Source organism: Ammospiza nelsoni, chromosome 9 (assembly GCF_027579445.1).
Source record: "Ammospiza nelsoni isolate bAmmNel1 chromosome 9, bAmmNel1.pri, whole genome shotgun sequence".
NCBI lineage: Eukaryota > Metazoa > Chordata > Aves > Passeriformes > Passerellidae > Ammospiza > Ammospiza nelsoni.
Window position 1 is genome coordinate 28,348,019 of NC_080641.1, and position 25,465 is coordinate 28,373,483.

Consider the following 25,465-nt stretch of genomic DNA (forward strand, 5'->3'; position numbering starts at 1 on the left):
GAGGGCAGTAGTTTGAGCAATCTCAGGAATATTTCACTGGGAGCTGAAGGGAGAGCTCAAAGGATGTGGAGGAGGGGATGTAATCTTGAGTGTTAATATGGGATTAAAATCCTGATAATTTTAACTCACAGGGAGAAATGTGTCTTGGCTTTTCCTTTATCCCCAGGAGACTCACTCTGATGCCTATTAAATAGTTATTAGATAATTATGGTATATATTGCCTGCTTAAATGCCTTCTGCCATCTGATTCACATGATTGGGCTATTCATTCTTCCCCTTTCCACCTGCTTCTTTGTGCTCCAGGGCAGCAGTAAATAGCCTGAGAGCTTCACCAGAGGAATGCCTGCAGCCCACAGCAGAACAAATGGCAAGTGGTTTTAGGGTGCTCAGGGGTTTGCAGTGACACCTGGGCTTGGGGAGACCAGCTCCTCCTCAAGGCAAAGGTCACCAACCTGAGGTTTTGTTGACAAAGGAATCTTGTCCCTGCACCTTGTACTGGGCTCAGGGGGTGCTGAACTCTGATGGGCAGTGGCTTGGTCTGTGCACAAAGGAGCAGAGGGCTGGAAAGCTCCTTTTACAGTTCAAACGGATGTTTCCCCAGGCTCGTAAAATACACAGTTTAACTGGTAGCTATAGTTCTGAGGCTGCTCCCACACCTGCAACAACCTTGTAAATGCTGCTGGGATATATGGCTTTAAGGCTCCTTGTAAAAAGTAGGATCAACACAAGATTTACACAGTTTTATGGAATTGTTTTATAAGCTATTTTGACAATGAATCCTGCTATCAACATCACCTCTGGTGTTAATCATGGAGGAAGCATTTAGCAGGAGCCAACAAAGATTAGTTTAAACCTCTTTCCTAGCTAGCTGTGGGTCTGAGCTGGTTATTTCTCAAATCCTGGGACACCACTCATGCAGCATTCATGCTTGTTTCTCTTTGCCTCCTTGTCACTCCTTAAAGGAAGGAATGAGCAGCTTGGACAAGGTCAAAGAACAAATCTTTGTAAAAACCCAGAGGCTCTGGGTGGTGGGCCAGGTCTTCCAACCCTGGAAAGTGAATGTGTCTTGGGTTATTTCACCTCAGACAGAAGGGGATGTCAAGGAATACAGGAGGTACAGCCAGACCTCAGCCTCAGCCTCCTGTCCTTCCCTGCCCAGAGATGGGAGACCTCAGGATGAGATCCAGGGAGCAGGAGGGGATGCTCCATAGCAAGCCAAGACTAAGCAATATTTGGGGTAGGTGGGCATGGTGCAGTACCAGGAGTGTTTCACAGAATCACAGAATCACAGAAATTCAAGGCTGGAAGAGACCTATAAGATCATCAAGTCCAACCCATGTTCTAACTATTCAACTAGATCATGGCAGCAAGTGTCACATCCAGTCTTTTTTTGAACTCTTCGAGGGATGATGACTCCACCACCTCACTGGGTAGATGATTCCAGTATCTGACCACTCTTTCTGTAAAATACTTCCTTCTTAATTCTAACTTGCATCTCCCTTGACGCAGCTTGAGACTGTGTCCTCTTATTCTATCTGTTGTCTCCCGGAGAAAGAGGCCGACCCCCAGCTCACCACAGCCACCCTTCAGGAAGTTGTAAAGAGCGATGAGGTCGCCCCTGAGTCTCCTTTTCTCCAGGCTGAACAACCCCAGCTCCCTCAGTCGTTCTTCATATGGCTTGTGTTCCAAGCCCCTTATCAGCCTCGTTGCCCTCCTCTGGACACGCTCAAGTAACTCAACGTCCCTCCTAAAGTGAGGGGCCCAGAACTGGACGCAATACTCCAGGTGAGGCCTCACCAGTGCCGAGTACAGCGGAAGAATGACCTCCCTGCTCCTGCTGGCCACTCCATTCCTGATACTGGCCAGGATGCCATTGGCCCTCTTGGCCACCTGGGCACACTGCTGGCTCATATTCAATCGACTGTCAACCAGCACCCCCAGGTCCCTTTCCACCTGGGCACTGTCCAGCCACACCGTCCCCAGCTTATATCGGTGCAGGGGGTTATTGTGGCCAAAGTGCAGGACTCGGCACTTGGACTTATTGAAGTTCATCCCGTTTGATTCTGCCCATGCATCCAACCGTTCCAAATCTCTCTGCAGAGCCCTATGTCCCCCAGTTCACCCAAAAACCCCAATGCTAAGCCTGACCCACACTAAACTGAGAGCTGAGGCTCCCCACTGCTGATGTGCTCTCACTGCTCACCTTCCACGTGGCTCTCAGAGACAGGAGTCAGGGTCAAACTGGTACTTGCTGCTGGGATGCTCCCAGCTTTCTCTGGAGCTGTAGCTGTGAGTGTGAAACCCACAGTGCTGGGTCACATCCTGCCCTGCCCTGCCCTGTGTGTAGGGCTCCTGTGGCAGCCATGGGCAGGTGCCTTGGAGAAAGGACATTGTATTCCTGAGTGCTTCCCCAGAACTGCAGCACAGGGGACTTCCAGCACTGCTACACCTTTTTGTTACCCAGTAGAGCTCTGTTTTCCTGATGTTTGTGCAATTTTCCCTTTAACCCTGGTGGACTTTAAACATTCCCAGCCTCCTCCAGCAAGCAGCCTCCCTTGGATCCTCTACTGCCCAAGAGGAATCTCTTCCTCCTCTTCCTGCTTCAGCATGGCTTCTAAACCTTTACCTGGTGGCTCTGAGTCCTGTGCTGGAAGACAATGAGCAGCTGCTCCCTTTGTGGTTTCCCCCAGTGACTCAGTTGTAGCTCTCTGCCATCCCCTGCCAAGTTGTTTCTTTTTTGATGTTCTTACAAGTCTGAACAAAAGCAGAGAGACAGAATATGCCTGTATTTCAAGTTTCCTCATGCTCTGAAGGCATTCAGAGAGAAAGGCTGGAGGCTGAATCAGGTGCAGGGTATTGTGGCATCCTCTGCTGCTTGGCCCAATGGAGTCAGAGCTCATCAAAGGCAGCTCTTGGCCCTCTGCATGCAAGGGATGTTCCAGGCACAAAATAACTCCTTTGCAGTATAAGCTGTGGCCACGAGATGTCTCTTTGACTCCAGCCTGGTGAGCAGCAGCCCCAGAGGTTCACAAGCTGTGCAGAAGCTTCTGGGGCCAGAGGCTGGCACCATCCCTGGTGAGCACCCCCCTGATGCAGTTAACAGGATTGGAGAGCAAAGCCATTTGTGCAGGCAGAGGTGATTCCTGTTATCAGGCTTGCAGGTGTAGGTGGGAGAGAAAAAAAACCCATAAGCCCAAACAGCTCAGTTTTCAAGCACACAAGGTGTTTTTCGCTCCAGAATAAAAATTACCATCTTCAAACTGAGCCTTAGCTGGGAACAATCTCTCTGAGTGTAATTGGGTTTTGTTGGTTATTCAGATTTGTGGAGGAGAAAAGTGTGATTGATACCTGTGGAGAAAAGGCAATGGCCTTATTAAGGAGACATTGTTGGCCAAAGGCAGAGAGGAAGAGAGGAACAAAGGGATGGATGGTAACTGGCTGTGGGATGAAGAAGGCTTCACTGGTTTTAGGGAAATATGTGTGCAATAGTAGGAGTCTATGAGCTCTAATATGCAGCAGATCTTGGGATTTAATCTTATCTTTAACTGTGTCTTGTATGTTTCCCATGAGGCTCTGGACCAAACAGCCAGGAATTGTGTGACTGTTTCCTGAAAATATTCTCAAGTTGGCGACCAAGTATGTCAGATGAGGGGTAACACAATATAATTTCCAAATAATAATATTTGGTGGATTATCTCTAACATCATAAATTGACAGCAAATTCCCAGCACAGAACTGACCCTGATTGAGATCTTGTCCCTGTCAAATGACCATTTTCCAGATGAGAAACTGCTGATGGCCATGCAGGGATAAAGTTACCCACCAGCCAGTCTTCAGCTGGTTACCATCCCAACTTGGGACCAGAAGCATTACTGCAAATAAGTGGCAAAATGTTTGTTTGATCTGGTAGCTGGAACTGTTCTTTGGGAACTCACAATGTGTGAAATAAAGAAGAGAAGAAAAGCTCTGGCTGTAATGCAGTTGGAATGAATGCTTTCCTTGCCTGCCGATCAGAGCAGATTATAGCTCACCTGCTGTGAACTAATCTCTCAGGGAGAGAGTCAGTTGTTTGGATAGTGTTGCTAATGGAAGGCAAAACCTTTCTCCACATTCCCTCCTTCAGTGCTGGGTCTGTTTAGGAGCCGAGTCAGTCCTGTGTTATTCATCAACTTCGTTAGGAGCCATCCGCCTATATTCACAAGTGCCTCTAAAGCACTTTACAATTACAGGAAATTACACTTGGGAGCTGATGGTAAAGCACAGCTCTCTGCTCCCTTCTCCAGCACCAGGGGCAGAGTGGCAGCTCCGTGGCCTGCATTAGTTCCTCCTGCTGGAGAAATTATGTGGCAGGAATTTATTCCTTACCACACTCCTCTGTGTGGATCTGAGTGCCAACAGTGCTGGGGGATGTTTCCCCAGGGGAGGAGGTGAGGCAGAGCCTTTCTGGTGGCTGCAGCAGGTCCTGGCCTGGCTGCAGAGCTTTTCTGGTGGCTGCAGAGCCTTTCAGCCTTTCTGATGGCTGCAGCAGGCCCTGGCCTGGCTGCAGAAGGTGTAAGGGCAGTGCTGTGGGCAGGGGGCCCTGCCAGACCCCCTGGTCACCAGGGTGGTGTGACAGCTCTTCCTGCAGGGCTCAGACTACCTGGGGACAGGATGGTGACAGTTCCCCTCTGACTGTGCTGTGCTTTCACTCCCTCACCTTCAGCCCTGGGCTCTTCACCCCAGAGGATTTCATGGCGTGTACATTGTGCTTGTTTTATTCATAGCCCTCCTCTTGTAGGAGAATGAATAGCAAAGAACCATGGAATGGTTTGGGCCAGGTGGGACCTCTAAAGGTCATCTCAGCCAAGGACCCTGCAATGAGGAGGAACATCTTCACCTAGATCAGGTGGCTGAAAGCCCTTTCCAGCCTGACCTTGAATGTTTGCAGGGACAGGGCATCCACCACTTTTCTATGCAATTTGTGCCAGTGTGCCACCACTCTTGTTGTAAATTCTTCTTTCTTCTTCTTTCTCTTCTTTCTTTCTAAAATCTTCATTCTGGGATGAATGCAGGATCCATCCCAGGAAGTCCCTGTGTCAGGGCAGGAGGTGCTCTCTGTGCCCCATCAGTCCCTCTGACCCATCTCTGGGTCATGCTCTGGGTTCTCCTTGAGGATCCCCAGCTGCTCTTCAGTTTAGGGTAGATTCAGCAGCAGCATATGCTCTGCATCTTTGTTGCTGCTTAGGAATTGTTCTCTGTGGATCACCTGTCTGCACATGAGGAAGTATTGCCTGGTTGATTTCTTGCTTTTGTAAAATTTGCAGTGTGAGTTTTGGAACAAAGTCAACGCATGGAGGTCAATAACTCACATTTTTGTCTAAGAGACAGACCAGACCCTCTATTTAGACAGACTCTGTTTGCCCCCATAGTCATAAGAAAATGATAATTTAAAGTCTTCTTTACAGTCTTTGTTAGTGCTTAGTAGATGGTTTGTGCTATTGAATTTTACTGAGAGATGTTTCAAAAGGAACATTTGTTCAGCTATGGCTCGCAAGATGTAGTTAAAATGACAAAAAAGTTGAAAAGCAGAATATTTAATACTGCTCCTTTTAGCCTTTTGTGGCTTTACTGTGGGCTCTGCAATGCCAGCATTACCAGCCAAGGATGATTTGCCACCATCAGGCCCAGCCACCTCCAGCTGCCCAGCTCTGAATGTCCCAGATGCTCATCTACAGCAGGGTCCACTAATGTGGGGCTCAGACACCACATCTCCTGGTGTTTAAACCATGTTCCCATGTACCCTGACCTACAGAATGCACAGAGATGCTAGACCAGAGACATGGAGCTCTTTTTATACCAAAAAACACCAGTTCTAGGACAGTTCTCCCTCTTCCTTGGCAAACCAGCCTATCAGTGAGAATTTGGTCATGATGTCCTTTCTTTCCAAGTGACCAAAAAGGTATTTTCCATTGAAACCCCTACTACAAGGAAATTTATAACCATGGGTAATGATAAATCTTTCAGGGATGTACAAAAGATGCATATTTTGCTCTCAGGCAGCCATTGAGTGAGATCTGTATTTCATTGCCTTCTGTTCAAACCAACTTTTTCCTGGGGACATTCAGCTGCAGTGGAATATAGATATTTTGCCATCAGAGGCCACTTGCCTTATGATTAAGAAGAGGTTTTTCAGTGCTAGCAAGATGATAATCAATTTTATATCCTGTAATTTCTCTGTCCTTAGCTTTACAACATTTCAATAATTTGACTTTGATTTAGTTGCTTAAATTTGGCTGTAAACCTGTTCTCCAGGGAGTATAAGAAAACATTTTTAAATCATTCTTATGTGGAGAGACACTTGCAATAATTTTTTATTAATATTATTCATTACTTTTGTGGCAAGTGAAAGCCATGGCTGAGGTACCAAGCAGCCACACAGAGATCTGACAAGAAAGAAATGAAATAAGAGAGATAAGGAGAGAGTGGAGAAGTCACTGTCAGCTTTCTGTACACCCCAAGTCCATCAGTATCTGTGAGACAGCTGGAAGTCTGGATTTAAACCTGTGTCTTCCTTACCAGTCCAGTGCTTTAAATGTTAGCATGCTATTTTCCCCTCCTATGTGACTGAACTTTTCATTTGCACTTCTGTGAAACCCCATTTTTCACTCCTTCAAAGCATTTAGAATCATGGAGCCATAGATTCTTGCTTTTATTCAGGTTGTCACAGGGGCATGAGGATGCTAAAATAGCAGAGCAAGTGTTGGTGTTCTCTATCTCTGCCTACACTGGCTTTTAAGAAAAAGACAGGATTAATTCCGACTGTGTAATGTAAATTTGGTGGTGCAGACACACATGAGTGTGTTTGCTCTGTGCTGGATGCTCTGTTAGTACTTTTATACTAATAAAGATCTGATTATGATGAAATTCTCCTCCTGGGGAAGTGGGACAAGGCAAATCCTGGCTTGTGCTGAACCCAGCAGAAGCTTTTGCACTGGGCTCCTGGGGTTTGGTGGTGCAGCCCAGAGTTATAATTAAGTGCTGCTGGAATAACAAGCAATAATCATTTTGTGGGGATATGACCCCACAAAGCCTCAAAGAACACTGAAATGTTTAGGAACAAGCCCTGTTTAGTTTCTGTAGCTGTCTCTAGATGGCACTCTGGCAGTAGGAGTTCTGCAATGAGATTTGAAGGGAGTGAGGCAGAGCCAGGGGCTGCGGGCTCCTGCCCTCTGCCAGGATGTTCCTCTGCTGCAGGGAATGAGATTATATCAAATTTTTTTAGTGTCCCGCAAGACATCAATCAAAACAAGTCAACTTATTTATTTCTCAGGGGTTAAAACTAGTTTTATGATCCAGAGGAGATTAATTTCTTACAGCATCTCTAAGTGCTGCATAGGTGGGAGTACAGAAGTGAATCCATTTCACCTTCATAATCCTTTACAAATTTTCCATAAACTATTGCCCACAGGGAAGGATTAATTTTTGTATACTTCTCACCTTACATCAGGTTTTCAGGTGTTATTTTTCTGTTGGTATCAGATGCTTCTCTGTGACATTCCCACTTAAACCATCAAGAACATGGAAATATCACTGAAGCCTGAATGTCTTACATTAAAAATTGGCTCAATTAGAGTCCTGGTGGGAGAAAATATTCTTCTTTAAGACAAAAAGATTGCTGGCAAATCATGCAAATGAAGTATTTAAAGGCCTAAGAGACGCAATACTTAAAGGGCTAACAATAAGAGGATGACAGTGGAACACAGGGTGTACAAATAGCAGGGTGGCACTGCATTTTCAGTTTACATATTGTTTCATGTAATTGCAGCGTTGTTATTTCATCTATCAGGGAATCACTTGTGCTCCTGCCAGGGCAATTTTAATGCTCTGTGAGTCCAGGCTAGCCTTATTGTCTTGCTTTTCAAATGCTGTTTGATTTTTCAGTAGTTACACTCAAGGGATATTCTCCCCAGAACAATGAATTGTTTTACTTCCTTCTTAATAATTAAAATTAAAAAAAGGAAGCAGCCTTATTTCACAGCTTCTGGCTTCAGTGCTGGATAAAGAGAGAAGCTGAGCCCTGGCTTTGGGCAAATGAGCTGATCTGTCCCAGGGTGTTTATCTGCAGGGGAGGAAAGAGCTTCAATTGACAGCAGCAAGGCTGGGTTTGGTTTCAGCATTCTGGGATGAGCTTTGGGATGCTGAACTCTTCCCAAGGTGCTCAGCCAAGTTTTAGGATTCCAGTTGAATTATGGCCCTCACTGTCCACAGGTAGGTGCTCCCAGATAGTGAGTGAAAGCAAATAAATTCAGTGGGTTTAGGCAGAAATGGCTTCTCGTCCTCATGGAGATCCTCACAAGTTATTTTGGTGCCTCCCATCCTTTGCACTTCACTGGGAGCCACAGACCTGGATCTGTCTGAGGGGTGAGCCTTGGTCAGGGGAAGGTTGTGCCCATAAATTCAGTTTCAGCTGAGCCATCAATCTGCCTGAAGGAGTCAGCTGAATCTGGCATGAAACCCATGATTACCAAAGAAAAGAAACAGGAATGTTTATTTATAGGGAACAGTAATGGAAGATGCAGACTCAGCTAACTTCCAGGAACTACCTTTCCACCAGTTTCTTGATTTTAGATTTTAAAAGGCATTTTGTTTCCATAATGAAACACATGCAATAAGCAGCTTCCCTTTCCAGATATGTTAGTTGAATTTTCCAAGGAAAATGAGGTTCTCTATCCCCCGTTTCAGTGGTGTTGCGCTTCCAACATTCAGTTGCCCCTCCAGAGCAAGGAGGCTTCTGCTGCAATGGGCACAGCTGAAGAAAATTAAGAAGACAGCCCTAAACAATTGAAGAGCATGTGCAGAGCATGTGTGGAAGTGGCTGATGCTCTGGGATGTGTGTCCTTGTGAGCCCCCAGCCTGTCCCCACCACCACCCTGCTCTGGGCCCTGCCCTGTGTCAGCTCCTGCTTCACTACAGGTTATGCCTATAGAATCTCTTGGTGCGCATGAGTTAAGGTTTGGGGCTCTGTTCTCATGGGGATTCCCCACAGCACCCAAATCCTCTGCTTCCCTCCACTTTACATTCATTCCCTGCTGCTGCTGCTGCTCCTCAGCCTTTGAGGCCATCACCCCAGGGCAGAGCTCAGCCCCATCAGGATCTCTGCTGCCCTTGTGGCCTCAGGGCGCCAACCTGCTCCGTGCCCGAAGCTACACATGGTTTCTGGGAAGGATCAGTCATCTAGGAGCCAGGTCCTCAGTGCCACAAGTGCCCAAAGCAAAGCAAGAAGGGGGTGAGCAAAAGGTTACATGGCACCTTTGCCACAGCATGGCTTTGCTCTTATGTCACCTGCAGCGGTGCTGCTGCCCAGTGCAATGAGAATTTCTGGTCTGGAACTGAGCCCTGGGAAGCTGGGACACTCCTGTGCCCTCCTGTCAGCAAAATGTGAGGAGGGGTGAAACATATACTGGGAAAAAACTGATATTGCCTTGCAACCACTGGACTTTGGGAACTGCCTGTCCAGTGTGAGCCTGCAGCAGCTTCAGGCAGCTGCAGTGAAATAATAATAAAAACATCAACAATAACAACAATAATAATAGTTAGTGTTATTATTGTTGTTATTATTATTAGTGGTATTATTAAAATATATAACTCCAGGCCCATAAGACAACATGTTCTTCACTTCTGCTGAGCAGCCACTGTTTGCGATGTAAGCAGAATTTCCATTAACTGATGGGCAAAACCAAAAGAGAAAATTACACTTTGTATTAAAATCCATTTAGCCATTAGACCACAGTATTGAAAGCATTAAAGGAAGGGTTATTTTAGCTTTCAGCTGGCCAGAAAATGCCAGTTGGAAGACAACAGGAGGCTCCCTTTCACAATGTAAGAGCCTTTCTTTCCTGGATGAAGGGAGTGTTTCTGGCTGTGGCATCATGCTGCTGGTGTGTGTTTCTTTCTTACTCTGGCCTGAAAAGCTCCTGTCAAAAGGTGGAAAACAAATCTAATTGCACACGACATAAATAAAGTTTTGCTGTACATCAGCACTGTATTTTTGGGGGGATAATTCTGGAGTTATTTTACTGGTTTTGCTGTAACCTGAAGCAATTTCTTTGCAACAGCCGAGTCCCATCCTTGCACAAAGCACAGGACTTTTAGTGAGAGTTGATATCATAGCAGTCACTGATGGCTAAAGGATAAATACCCTGTCAGAGGCCGTGGTGCAGATCACATCTGGGCCTGCCCTGCTGCAGCCCTGGTGCGAGGGCAGAGCTGATATCTCTGCTGGGCTGCTGCTGCTGCTGCTGGGAGTGCTACAGCACAAGTGGAAAATGGGAGATGCAGAGGTGAAGGGCTGCCCTCAGGGCAGTGCTCTGGGGTTTCAGCCCTGTTACCTGGGCTGGGGATCCGTGTGTTTGCTGTCCCCACCAGCTCTTAGTGCTCACTTTGTGCCTCAAGGAGCCAAATTCCCTGGCAGCCCTGGGCAGCCCCTATGCTGTGCCCCAGCCCCTCCCAGCAGCAGCTCCTGACCTGTCCTGGAGCAGCCCAGGATCAAAGAGCAGCACTTGGGCTGCCCTGGGCAATGAGGCTTGAGGAACGCTGTGGTTTTGGGGTGGAGAATGATCAATTCTCTGTTATTTTTGCAAAGGACAATGGGTGTTTGGGATAGCTTTTCTCTCAGTGTTTGGCTCTGGACTTAGCATGAATTTCTGTCAAAGCCACCCACCTACGGAAATCTCTGATGCCAGAATGCATTTATGAGAGGATATTTAGTCTACAGGACAGAGCTGCTCAGTGTAACCCTTAATCTAGAGGCAGGATGGTTTAACTGAGGACTATTACATTTATTTTGGAGTTGCAATACCTGACAGCAATTATTGACCCAGAGACCTCCAAGCAAATGCTTCCAGCGGTGTGGAAATATTTCCCAGTGTGTTTTTGGAATGTGTCATTCCTGAAGACTCTGTTGGTTGGGTGAGGTTTTCTTCACTTGCTGATCTGGTAACAGAGCTCTGGATGCCTGGCTCATGAGTCTGCCCTTAAAAATCTGAGCACTGCTCAGTGCCAGCTCCAGAATTTCAGCAGGACTGAGATGAATCACATCAGAGTCTTCTCTCAAGCTCCCTTAGTCACTGGCATGGTTCCTAACACAAAGATTTTACATATTGAGTGTTAAACACATCCTGGCACCCCCAGTTCTTGCTTTGAGCTGTATCCATCTATCCTCAGCACATTGCACTGTCTGGAGCCACCACCACATCCCTCCACTGGCCGTGCTTTTGGCAGCTGGGACACTTTTCTTTGTTTTTAAACACAGCGCCTCCTTTTCTTGCTCATACCTCTCTTCCATGGCCATCTTCTAGCTGCCAACATCAATAAGTTAAACTGCTAAATTTAATGTTAATCTCAATTCATCCATTTAATTCAGAGAGCTGTTTTCAAGAAAAAGCTTTCAGTCATCATTCATGGGAAAGGAAGGATTCTCATGGCAGTGAAAGAGGAAAACTTGGGGTCTGGCAGACTGATGATGTAGTTCCAGACAGGAATCTGCTTGCTTGTTTATTTGTTAGTTTTTAATATAATCCCTTTTTACTTGCATATATCAGTCAGACAATAATCAGGTTTTGCAGCAAAACATTTCCAGCTTTTTTTTTTTGCCAGAATTTTGCACGCAGTGTCACAGAGCATCTGTGTGACCTGTTGCCTCACAGTTGTCTGAAAATCTGGGCATTCTCTGCATTTTGTAAGATATCCACCCCTCCAAGCCTGGTCTGCATGACTTCTGCACTCTCAGCTTGTCCCAGCTGGCATTTGAAAGTTTTCCCAGGGGCAGGAGGTAGCATGAAACAGAGTTGAGCTGTATCAGTTGAGCTGTATCAGCTGTATCGTGTTTGAGCTCCACTTACCCCACAAGAAGGCCAATCCACATTGGGTTTGCATAGCGCCCTACTTTTTAAAGGAATCTTTCACTAATGAGTTCATTCACCTCGCTAGAAACAACTCTGCAGAGCTGGGCACTGGCTTTTATCTGTCCTCTGAGCCCACTAGCAAAGCACACAATCTCTCCCAAAGCAAACACATTCCAGTGTGAGTACCAGCAGATGGAATAACAAGCTCTGTTGGCATGGATAAGGTTATTGCTTGAGAAAAAAATTGCAGGATTGGACCCCTAAGGAGAGAAAGTCAGCAGTGGATGGGGGCTGACAGGATGCTGTCTCTGTTCTGCAGGGCCACCGTGTCCACTACCCACTCCATGGCCTGCTAACATCCCAGCCTTGCTTTATGAAACAATCCCTATGTTTTCAGCTCAGGAATGGATCTCTTTTGAAGTTTAAGGGCAGTTATGTCACAGCTGAGGCAGCTGCTCAGCACCCACCCACCCGAGCGAGCGGCTGTTCCTGTGCTGCCTTTCCAGAGGTGAGCTGGATTTGGGCATCTGTGGGTCCCAGCACAGGGCAGGGGCATGAGGAAGCCTGACCAGCTTAAAAAATATTCCAGGGAATGCCTGTGGATGGGTTTAAGCTCCACAGCAAGGCACTGCCTGAGAGCTGGTGCACATTGCCTGCCTGTCTTTCAAGGTGGGAAGAACTGGCACGTTTGATCATTCCACAGATTTCAAAATGTTGCTCTAACACAAGCACACAACCCTCTGCACCTGGGCATGCAGGGTGAGGTTCCAGCCATTTCCCCACATTTCCCCGTGAGGTTTCAGCCATTTCCCCACAGCTGCTGGCCCAGGGCTCGTGCCTTGCTGTTGTCAGCCCTGGGATGAGCTGACAGCCCCAGTGAGGACAGCAGGACAGCGTGGTGGCCGCCCACAGCCCTTCACATGGCTCCTTAAAAACTCAGTGTCAGTGTGCAGAGACCTCAGAGTAAAACAAGAGATGCTCTAGAGCTCACAGATCCCCATCAGACACCCACTGGTGTCTCCTTCTGGGAGGTACCTGTGCTGCCACTGCCCCAGCCAGGCAGGCTGTTAAGGACCTGCAGCACCTGTTAGCAGCACCTTGTAATTTCACCCAGTTTGATTCTCTAGATGTGACCACAGACCTCTGCCATGAGAGAAATCATGGGTAAAAAGAGTACAATTAGCTGAAAGTAGAGAGGGTGTCTCATTTCTCACAATACAGGGAACAACAGAGGATGCATACAACTTCATTTCAAATACTGTAACTTACTCATTAACTCGATTTTTCAAAACGTGGTGTGCACTCCACACAATGTGAATGACAGCATGAGCACATTCCTGTCAGCCTCCTTATGGGCATTTCTCATAATGCCTCAGAACAGCACAGCAGACCACACTGAATTTGAAGTTTCCATGATTAACCAGTGGATTTCAGTGCTGTGATTATGGTTTGACCAAAGATTATTGCCTTGGTCCAGTACTTCAGCATCATCATCATCAAATTATCACATTGCAGTGACATTTTCCTTCACACAGTGATTTCATTCAAAGCAATGTTTGCTAGGAGAGAGAGCTGAGTTGTGGTCTTCAGCACTTCTGAAGTATGGGAGGATTTAAATAGAGCCCATACATTATTTTTAGTAAAAGGCCTTATAAACTCAGAATAAAGGAGCACTCAAAAAGCCTTTGTTATAGAGCCCCATGGAAAAGCATGGACCTCAAAGTCCATTTGGACTAATCAAAATCCAGTTCTTGACCTCAAAACCAGGATGAGAAGAGGAATGATGCTGTTAGGAGAGAGGAGAGGTGCAGGCCAACAATGAAACCATAGTTTCAACTATCAACACTGTAAACAACACTTTCATTCAGAGCAGAAATATTGATTATTTCCATTCATTGACATTTAAACATTACTGCTGTTTAACAATGGCATATATTATTATTATTTGGGAACTTAAACAAAATTTTTAAATTTGGTTTTGTACAAACCATGTGATTTATTATTTTAAATTTTGAACTTGCAGTATGAAAGCACATTGTAATAAGAAGTCATTTCAAGTTGAAGTTCAAAACCCCATGTTTCTTTCTCATAGTGGGCTATTTAGTGTTTACCTGACATATAGCTAGCAGCTAGATATAAAATCCAGGGATGCCAACCAAGGTTCAGGACATTCACTGAATGTCACAGCATCACTCAGTCCTGCAGTTTTGACCAAAATATGTTATGCAGATGATAATGGGCTTCAACTCTGTGAAATGGTAATTTTTGAAATGGTTAATCAGTGGAGACATTTTAGGTGGAGATTACAGCTCATTTTTCACCTTGTCCAATGCTCAGCTTGCCTGGTCAGCATCCTGCCACATGCCTGCCACACCAGATATATTTCATGTGGTCAAACAGTGGCTATGAGTCAGTTGTTGAGTTTTGGCTTTGTTTTAAAATAATTTTGAAGCTGATCATCCTAATATAGGAGACAAACTGAAATGCCTTTGCAAACATTGCACGTATAACTGAGGGCAGGAACTGACTGGACCAAGCACAAGAGCCTCTGTTAAAATACCTGGCAAGGCACACCAGCTGGAAATATTTCTGTAAGGGTGAGTCAGCCTGGGTGGCACCACTGGAGGAGGCAAGTTTGGGTGACAGCTTCCAGACAGGGCATGGTGCTTGCACTGAATCCTGCCTGCATGTGTTTGAGGAGACAACATGGGGGACAGTGGGCTGCATGCATTAGTTTTACACTTTTTAAAGAATTTCATGCCATGGTTGGAGAGGCCCCTAATCCTGCAACACTGAGTGACAGGAACCAGGCCTGGTTGAACACTTGGCTGGTATTACACAGAAGGACCACTCCAGAGCTGAACTGCCAGGTCAGGCTTGTCTAAGAAGAGATTTTTAAGACGTCTATTTTTCAGTTCTAATCCTTTATGTTATTCCTAAGTTTATTCTTTTGGGCCAATTTCACATAGTCTGCTTTTATGGAAACACCTTCTTTAAACACTAAAAGAAAACGATGCCCTTTGGTGCTTTTAATTCACTGTCTTTGCAGTAATTCATGCCAAAAAAAGGTGGCAGGGGAGCCCTTATAAAGCTCTATTAATTGAAATAAATGAGCCATGCTTTGGAGAACAGTGTACCATAGAGGAAGGTCTGCCTTCTGAATCCTGCTCCCTTAGATGTCCCCCGTGATTTCAGGCATGTCATAAAATCCACTGTCCACCTCATTTTCCCACCTTATTAAGAGGGGCCTGAGGTTGTTCTTTACCAGAAACCTCTGGGTGTTGTGAAGCCCAACTCAGTGCTTCAGAAGTACTTGGAGGACCTGGAATTTTATTTTGAAAACCGTAGCAAATGCTAGTCTTTCCCAGGGAATGGTGTTTATGAGCATGCTTTCATTAGTCCCTTAGCATTTTCTTTTTCATTTGAGTCTGGAAAAATGTGTGGAAAATCATTTCATGGGGGCCTCTGAGAGAAATGAAGCTTCTTGCAGAGTGGGAGCTCTGGGGGATCATGCAGTGGCAAAGTCAGCTCCCCAGCTCCACCAGACAGAAATAGAAAAACCACACTGGCCTGAGGGTGGACTCAAACACTTGACTTTTTCCCAGCTCTTTCATTTGTGTGTTCAGTCTCAGAGAAAGGGGAAGGTGAGCAAGGCAGGCAGAGTAGTAAATGTCTGCTCCCTTCCTCCTCTCTTTCTCCCCAGAGATCATTTCCATCCACCTGACTTCTTTCCCAGATATGGTATCATTTGCTTCTGTGACTAATCTCTGGGTGGGAGAGAAAATGATTTTGAAAGTTCAAGAGAAACCTAAGCCTGCACATTTATGAGTGTTTTTCTCCTCTTGCCTGCCTCTGAATGACCAGAGTTTTATTATTCCTCTTGACTGCATGCTGAGATAGGTACTTTCCTTTCAAGCAGGACCTGTTCTGGCAGCAGGCAACAGAGGCTCCAAACCTGGGATACTCTTTTAATGTCTGAGTCTTCCATTAACACCAGTACTTTGACCTTCCCCTCACCTTCCACCCCCCTTGGTGTTACTGCTTTTGGATAAAGATGGCCCAGGAAAGGTGAGGTTCCAAGGAAAGTTAGGTATTTTTAAGAGAAACCAAAGAGGGCTCAGAATTCCACTCTCCTCATGTGCATCATGATCTCACTTCATGTGTGTTTTCACAGGGCTGCTCAACCCCAGGAGGACCCAGGTGCTGGTGTCACCACTGAACCCTCCTCAGTGATGGGGAGCCAAGCTTTGCCTCCAGGCCCTGCACAGTGAGAGGTCTCCCAGCACCCAGCAGTGGCAAATCAGACTCAGTGCCACAAACAGGGTCTAGAGCAAATGGCTGGCTGCCCATGAACTGCTTGGAGGAAAAGGCAGCAGCAGGCAGCATAAGGGTATTAATGTGGGTTGGATCCTGCCCCCAGGGCCACAGCTGGCCCAGGCACAGCCAGAGAACACAGTCAGCATTGTGCATCCCTCAGTCCACAGCCACCATGCAGAGCACACGTTGTCTGAACTAATGGGTCTTCATGGGATCCTTCTGGTTGAGAGATGATATCACAGATTATATCTGTGTCCACTTTAGGTCTGGGCTGTTGCTAAGAGAAAAACAATTCTTGGCAAATTCCTCGAAGTGCTTGCCTCCTACAGTTTGGCTGAAGACAGTCTGTTGAAGAACCATGGGTAGGTGTGAGTTTCTGTCTCTTCGCCTTCTGAGAATTGTTCTCGCCAGTGCAAAACTGAAGATGATAATGCTCCCATTAAAAATGAGGTGAATGCTCAGGCTGACATGAGTGGGTGGAAAGGACTTCAAACAGGATGAATCTGGGGACAAACTTACCCTTGCCAAGACAAGCAGCTGCAGAGAGCTGCAGGAAAGAAAAAAGGGCACCGCTGTTCAAAATGATTCAGTCACAAAGGGCTGATTGAGGCTGCATATCCATCAATTCATAACAAAAACCAATGGCTTTCATATGAAGAAAGAAAAGGTACATCACATGTCACACAGGAGGACTGCAGAGCTGATATCATTAGGACAACAGACTGATATTCCATAGGAGAGATGGAGATATGGGATGAGCACAGAGCAGAAAGCTCTCACTCTCCTTCCTACATCTGTCTTTCATTTGCTTTGCCTCTATCTGCCCATTGTTGATGTTTTCTCACATTATCTTGGTCCGTTTGTTCAAGCTGTATTTCATTCCAAGGAGGCAGGGAGCTCCAGGTGTGAATGAGGGCTGTGAGCATGAACTCACTGTCACGTTATTATTGTTATCATTCCTCTGAAAACCAGCCTGGTGGAGGTTTGGCTCTGTGGAATTTGTTCTGCTGTTTTAACTGTATCCTTGTTGAATGTGGAAAATGGAATGAAATTGTAATGGAAATGTGGAAAGGGGAATGAAGTGCAGTGCTTTGCATGATGGCTTGCACCCAAAGGTGCAGCCTTAGCTAGTGAAGTGCTGGCATGCTGTGGAACAAGGTTTTGAGATTGCAGGATTGGGACCTGCTGCTCAAATGACTCAGGTGTCGGGACTCGCTGATTTTCCTTGTAATGGGAGAAGCTGTATGTTAAAAAAGCCAACACAGAATTTTCAATGCTCTATGTAGTTTTGATGTTTTTTATTTAGACCCCCGTGATATTCAGTAATTGTATTCCCACCACCCAGCTATTTAGCAATCTGAACAGATACTATTGTTACTGTTACTATTGTTTCCATTAGTGGCGGTAGACTTGTGGATGTCTGGTTATTTTTGTCTTTGGACACCCCCTGTGTACATCCCACTGGGCACAGATATTTTAATGCATTTTTCAGTGGTTCCCTCTGCTCCAGTTGAGCCCCTGGAGATGTTATGGAGCCCCTTTGTTTGTGTTGTTTGAACACATCTCTGGGATCAGTCTGGAGCAGACAATTGCCATAGAGCTGAGCTCCAGCTTTCCCCCAGCCTGGCATGATGTGTTCAGTCCCTCCCCAATCAGGTGCAGCTCAGCCCTTATCCAGTGGGGATTCAGTGCACAAGCAATGGTGAGTTTTCCCTCTGATCTGCTGCCTCAAATGTCCCTTTGCCAGGGCCAGGGATAGCCCATGGCTGGACCACACAGACTCTCCAGATGGGCTGACACTCCAAAGATAGGATGGCAAGCAGCTTTGGCAGTCTGGTTGGTATTTCAATAGATGGACTCTTTTTAGCTTTGTTTTTCAGGAGTTGCCCTTCTATTTTGCAACAGGCCCTTCCTGTGCCATGTTTAGCTCATTCAAACCAGCTCCAGTGTTTATACCTCCCACTGCATTTCCTACAGTGGATATTTCTAAACCAGCTTGGCTAGTGGAGTCCTCTCCAAATGGTCTGCTAAAACCCAAATGATTTAGCACATAATTAAGAAGTAAACAATGATCAGCAAGAAGTCTGCAGTGTCAGCTACAAGACATGGCTTGGATGCAAGAAAAAGCATTATGCCAAGAAAAATGAGTAAATCTGTGTGTCTGTATCTTGATGTGGAGAGGCAGCCTCTGCTCCATCCCCAGTGGAGACACAGTTCAATGGGGATTTTTTTGTTTTGCCAGTGGCAACAACAATGGTTCAAATGGGAGAAAAGAGCTTCCTGCAGCCACCAGGAGGGAGCATGGATGCTCCACCTGGGCTTTTGCACACATTCCAGCTGGTTAGTGTGGAAGGGATCATTTCCTGGCCCTTCTGCCCCTTGTGCCAGACAATAGATGATTCTGGGCTTCCCAGCATCCGTGTTTGAGCTCTAACACCAGTTACACAAACTGGTGCTGCTGGTGCAGCTCCAAGGCTTGCAATGCTGCTTTACAGAACCCAGGCACATGGATTTAGTAGTGAGGGAAGGGAATAGTTAGAAAGAAAGAGCTTTGCTCTGCTTTCTCCATGTTTCGTCCCATGTTGGTGTTGGGCATAAAAGAAGCATCATGCCTAAGCCCCACATAGAGAATGTTCCTTTTTTTCAGTGATTCTCTAGCTTTAATGCAAAGGAAAGAATCAAGACACACAAGATTATTGTGCTATGGATTTATAATAACATTTTATTAATATATTATGCTACAAAAATATTTTGATAAAATAATATTAGAAAGCATCTTTTTATTACACTCTTCAAAACAGTCCACAAAAGCAGGAGGCGGAACAGGAAAAAATATCTGAAATACATTTGAACTGAAAACTGACAAATATGCAGTTTGAATTTCGGTGTGAGCATGATCTGCAGGATGGTTAATCAGTCCTGTAGAAGGAAAGTATTGCCTACTTATTGCAAAGACCTCTCTGCCTTTAGCTAGATTAAGGTGCCTCCTGAAATGTTAGTCATATAAAAGGCTGAATTTGGGTTGGGACAGAACACAGACAACATACACACGTAAATGTACACACACACACACCACACACACCCCCTATGATTTCAAACTTCAGCAAATTATCTTTCTGCTTCAGTTAAGCTGAAACATGCTTAAGTTGAAGCTGGGTTTTAGCACACTCCATGGAACATTGATCACTTCAGAGATATGACAAAACCATACAATTTTTGGATAGAATACAGAAATACGGTACTAAGCAAAGTTTGGCATGGTAACACTTATGCTGAGATAATAACCTTGGCACTTTGGTTTCTCTAACATAAATATATGATGGGAAATTCCTCCCTAACAGTGGTATATGGTAATGACTGAGTCATATCACTTGACTAATCAATGCACTAAACATAGATTAAGTTCTCCCTCTTTCCATTCTCTCTTTCTCCACAATTGTATACTGAAGAACTTAGATAAATATACAACTCTGTACCTTGGGTGTTCCTAAATTACAGTGGAGCTTAGAGGAATGGGAAGGGAAGTTCAACAAAGCAGATTTTTGACACCTGTATAAAGCATAGTTATCATAAATCATGTTCATCATTTATTGCCAGAAGACTTATTGCATTATTCAACAGCTCTAGGGATTGAAGAGAAACTACTTCAGTCATAAAATATAAAATACCTTCTGTCCCAGCTTACTGACTGGTTCTCCAAGTGGCAGTGCATGTTAATATAGTGTCTGTAGTTAGGCAAGAAAAGCATTAAAACACTGAGAGGGGAGAGATTAGATTTGTTGCTGATGATATGAGATTATTTATTCCACCAGGGCAAGATCTTGGCAGGTACTCAGCATTTGTTGATAATGCTACAGTCACATTTAATGTGAATTGTGTTGCTGTCCCTTGCAACAGTGTTGAGAAGATGAATCATGAGACCATTGAGCTTTAGACTCACCCAAAGTCGTGTCCTGGACTGCCAGACATGGGGTGACTCTCTTGATGCTCAGAGATAAGCAGGATCACCACTGTTTGCTTTTATTTGTGGTGGGCATGAATATTTTTGCTAAATCTCCTGCTCTTGCAACCTTGTGATAACATGGGAATCTGAGCTTTCCTTTGGAAGAAAGAGTTGAGTCAGTTTTTAGTTTTCTGAGAAACCCACAGAGGAAACTGAAGCCCTCTGAAGCTGGTAGTCAGTGCTGCTTCCAGAGCACGTATCAAATCTGGTCCAGGTTTTAAAGTCATGGTTTAGAAAACCATTAGAAATTCAGAAATCATGATCCATTGTGACAGAATTCATAAGTCTGTGCTAACCACTACTACTGTGTTTTAATTAATGCTGGGCTGCCACAGCTGATTATAAACAACTCATTTTATCAACCACTGGGAGGGTTCATTTTCCAGCATTGCTCTGCACCCTGTATTGAAGAAAGTGACCCTAAGTTGTACTTCAGGGTAAGACAAGAGAATAAAAGGAGTGTTTGGGTAGAGACCTGTGCTGAAGCCATTCACGTGGGGTTCCTGAGCTAAGATCTACAGAAATCTACTTAACCTTTAAGTCATGTCTCCTCCCTGAGCCAGAGAGAGCTCAGATACTGAGGGAGCTGCTTCTGGGTGGCAAAAACCAGGTGTGCAGAGCCCAAATCCAACAGACACCTTGTTTTGACACCTGGGCTGCACAAATGTGGGGCACCAGCACAAGGGTTCTAGTAAAATTAATGAATTTCCCAGAATTACACAGAAAATGCCCGGAAATGCGAAGATGTTAAAACATACTTTGATATCCAAGGCATTTACATCCTGTGATAGCCAAACATACCACAGTATCTGAGCTATGAAAATTGAATATTACTGTCCAGAAAACCTCACTGGTGGTAAAAGAGTGACTATTCTGTGCAGCACAGTGACAGCTGGGAGTGTGGGGAGATTTCTGTGCTCCTAATAGTAAAAAAAAAAAAAGCCCCAGAGGTTTATGGAGAAAGCCACAGATTGGGAAACTTCAGAATTTTAATTTCTAGTCTTGATCCTGTTGATTTCCTTACAGTCTTGGACGAGTTGTTTTGTTTTCTGCTCTTTTTTCTCTCCCTTATCTTTACATGGTCCTGTCTATTTATACTGTAGGTTTTCCAACACCTGGAATTATTCCTGGGATAGCACCACAGAATAATTTCTGGATACGATCCGGTTACAACAAATAAAATTCAATGGGTTTTGGTTTGTTGGCTGTTCACTTTTACTTATCATCTGTTCACTTTAACTTATCATCACCCTTTAGATTTACCTACCTTATTTCCAGTTACAGTCTTGTAAATAAGACATTATAATTTAGTTTTCATCTCTGCCTTGAACACATCAGGAGAACCAATAATCTTTTTAAAATGCATTACTGTTCAATTTGAAGGTCTCTTAAACCATAATATTCAAATGAAGGCATTTCTAGAGGAATAGCTCAAATAAAACCAAAATGAAAGTTCTCAAAATATGTTTTCAATATCCATCTCTGTGCAATAAATATTATGCAAGGTGAATGGCTCCTGTCCAAAACTAACATCTCTAATCTTCTGCTAGCCAAAATACACAATATGAAAGTATGCACGGGGTCTGTTTGAATCTCACATTTGGGGCAAAGCTCAAAGTTTTCCATTCAGCCTTATCAACTGTTGGGGGAAACTTCTAGCACTCTGTGCTATTACCCACTGAAATACCTGCATAACCTGCTGTCAAAAACAGAGCAAAGGCTGGGGATCATGGTGTCCAGAAAGTTAAAAATAAATTACCTGTATTGTCCCTGGCCTTTGCAAGGCAATGGGTTGGGATGCAGGATGGAAATGCTCAGTATTTCATCATGAAATCCTGTGATTTTCGTAGTGTAGTTTCTTTCTAACTTACTTTCATGAAATAGCTGGTATGACAACAAGCAAACTGTGAATTCTGAACTCTCTCTCACTGCAGAGTCTTGCAGATTGCATGGAATCATCTGCAGTTCCAGAGACCAGGCTGTAGGGCTGCTGGGAAACTCACAGGGTTGTTTTCAGCCAGAATTTTACCAGTGACATTGCTATAATTATCATTATTATCTTTTTTTCCTAAGTGAAGAAGCATTGCTTTTCTTAGTGCTTTTAAAGAAAAGCTTGTATTGTATTTTTCTGATTTGGAGGCTTCTAAAAAATATGTTTTCATCACATAGTTTTGATTTTTTGTTTGTAGATGACTTAGGAAAAAAACCCCACAATTTCAATTAAAACTCATTTTATAAACTCTTGTATCCAGAGATTTTTCATCACGTTCTGATAGTGAATAAACATCTACATAAACATAATTATTATGTTTTTAAACAAAATAATTTTTAAGATGGCACTGGGTTTTTTTCCACATAGATGTTGTAAATCTCATCCCTCAACAACAGCTGTTTGGAGAGGGAACACATTTTTCAGTGAGGGTAAGGTGTTGTAACTTTTCCATCTAAGTCAGGTACCATAGTTTAAAAATGTAAGACTGTTCTGCATGTCTCCATAACATGGGGGTGTAGTTTGGTTCCTGTGGTGTTGAGCAGATTTTGGACAAGACATAATTATTTCAGCATAGAGATATCAGCTCTATCAGCTCATGGTAGCAAGAGAAAGAGGAATTTGTAGATGTTTTTTGCCTCCAGGTTGTCCATGGGCATGAATACAACTGGTACAAAGGAGCTCTATAGATTAACAGGGCACCACATCTTTATAACCCATAGACAGACCAAGCTCTCTTCTCATTTCTGCTCAAGAAACTTGTAGGCTTATATTTATATAAAATGAGGGAGAGAAGAAAATAATTCCAAGTAGAATTATTCCAGACTTTGAAAGCAATTTTTTTATTAAGAAATGGGTGTTTTAATATGTGTTAGCTGGTGAATTAATTTCAGGGCAAAGAAGGAAACTGGTAATTTCTGAAAAAGTCAAATAGTTTAGTTAAAGAAAACAGGGGGAATGTAGAGGATTATCCTGAATAATAACTTACTGTGTCATGTAAAAATAACTGGTATTTTAGACTGTGGCAGCTAACGAGTTAAGAATGAACTTATTTTTCTAAAGGGCACAGGCCCCAAAGAGCAGAATCTGCTTTATTCAGTGTAAGATATGCTAATGAGATAAAAGAAGTAAAATAAAGAAGTTCAGCAGAAATGTACTTATTGGACAGTTGCTGTAAAATGTAATGGTTAAAGAAACAAAGAAAGCATTCATTTGGTGTCAGTTCAGACATTTGCAGAGTTGTCAGAAAACATTAGAAAATATTAATTTATCTGTTTCACCATCGCTACTGATTAATAGGGATGTTATTAACATATACAACAAGAAAAATAAGTTTACCAGTCGAATAAATACATTTTTCTTTTTCTTTTTTTTTTTTTTCTTTATATGAACATGTATATTTTACAAAACCCCATAGCACTATGGGAAATAAAGATCCTTCTACAAAAAGAAGATGTAAGTCAGTGTTACAATAAAGCTTTAGAGTTTCAAAATGTATCTGGGCAAAGAGACAAAATCAGCTAGAAGGCACTACTGAGTCACTGAGAAGGTCCAGCTTGTAACTGTTGTCTTAAACTCCAATTTGTTCATAAATTATCTCTCTATTGCAAGGGATTGCCTGTGATGTAATGTGGTCAGGAGGGCTGCAGTAGGCTCAGGAGAAAGGAAGCTATGGCCATGCAGAGAGGAACTGTTACTGATGGCCAGGAGAGGCTGGCTGGGGCTGAGCTCGTGGGCTGGGGCTGGGATGGGCGCTGGGGACGCGGCCTCTGATCCAGCTGGTTGGAAATCCAGATGGGAGGCTTGACTGTGATGTAGCCATTGGTTATCCTGATATAGGAAGGCAACGTGGTGGTGCTGGAAGAAAACACAAGAGAAGGAAATTAAACAGGAGAACCTTATCTCTACTCTGTGAACTGTCATCCCAAGTGGTAGCAACCACAATGGCAACTCCTATTATCATTATTATAATTATCATTATTTTTATCATTATCATCACTATTATCATTATCATTATTATTATTATTATTTTATGCACACATTAGACACCAAAGAGAGTGCCAGAGACTGATAACTGTGATGATGTGGAAACAGCTCTGATCCAGGATGTCCCTCAGCTTCTGGCTGCTAACAAAATACAGCCAGAGGAGGGACTGCTCTTAATGTATCTCACATACTGCTCTCCATTTTTAAGCATTCATTACAATCCAATATCAGAAATGGTGCTGAATGTATCCTCGTGCTGACCCAGGATGACCTGATTCTTATGTCCTTTCTTCCCACCAAAGGTCTGAACATTTGCCATGTCTCAGTGACATGTCTTACTCACCATGGAGCACATACTGAGTGACCAGGAGGGTCCAGAATAAATTCCTTCCCTGTTTCACAAGCCTTAAAGAGCTTCCCAGGATCCCCTTACACAACTGATAACCTTGAGCATGGGAGAGTGAGCAGGTTCATTTCTTTTCCTGGCTTTAAGCCATTTTGGATCAAATCACAAAGCCAAAACCAGACTCAGTTGCTGTTAGGTTTCCCTGACTGTGGATTTGCCTCAATAGCAGTGTGATTGCTTATTGATTGTAGCTTGAGTGAGTACTTTGATTTGAATTTGCAGGTTGGAATTCATCATGACTCCCATGACACTGGAGGTCAGAAAGGTCCATTTACGATTGATTTGGAAGTTTAAGCTGTAATCTTCATTTCATAAAATGCCCCCATTGCATCCATTACTGGATGATCCATAATCCACCAGTTGTCAGGGAGCAGCACAACCAAGCATCCAAACTGCACAGTGTGGATTTTGGACTTAAACCCAAGACATTCTGCTGAGAAGTGAGGAGAAAAATGGCAAGGGCCCCTGAAAAAAAAGATGTGACACTAATACCTGTAGATTCTCTAAATCTTGCATAAAGGGGATTTGGAGGCACTGAAAATGACCTTCATATAATTCTTAATGGGGTAAGAAGTTATGCAGTCCTATAAATATTTAGCTACAGTATCCAGGATCTTGACCTTGGAAGGAAAAGGTTGTGTCTTGCATAATATCAGATGAAAGGAATAACATCTTACTTCAGATTCCTGCACAGAAACAGAATTTAGAAGGACTAAAGGCTTTTGTCTTTTTTCTGTCTAAGCAATACTAAGATAGATTTTAGCTGAGATGCTTCAAATGTGCTGAGTCAATCACAAACTGAGAAGATCAGAGCCCACCCTGAAGAGGTCAACACCAAATGCCATGGACAATCCCTGCACATTACACTTCACCCTTGAGTT

The 25,465-nt window shown here is 44.1% G+C and overlaps 1 protein-coding gene across 1 annotated transcript in view; it reads right to left on the reverse strand.

Annotated features, from left to right (window-relative positions):
* Window positions 1-21,115: 21,115 nt before the first annotated feature.
* The window catches only part of TRABD2B (TraB domain containing 2B), a 261,330-nt gene continuing 256,980 nt past the window's right edge, over window positions 21,116-25,465 (reverse strand). Inside the window, exon 7 of the mRNA XM_059478777.1 lies at window positions 21,116-24,049. Coding sequence (XP_059334760.1) covers window positions 23,827-24,049 — 223 coding nt within the window. The 3' untranslated portion in view covers window positions 21,116-23,826. The remainder of the gene's footprint in view (window positions 24,050-25,465) is intronic.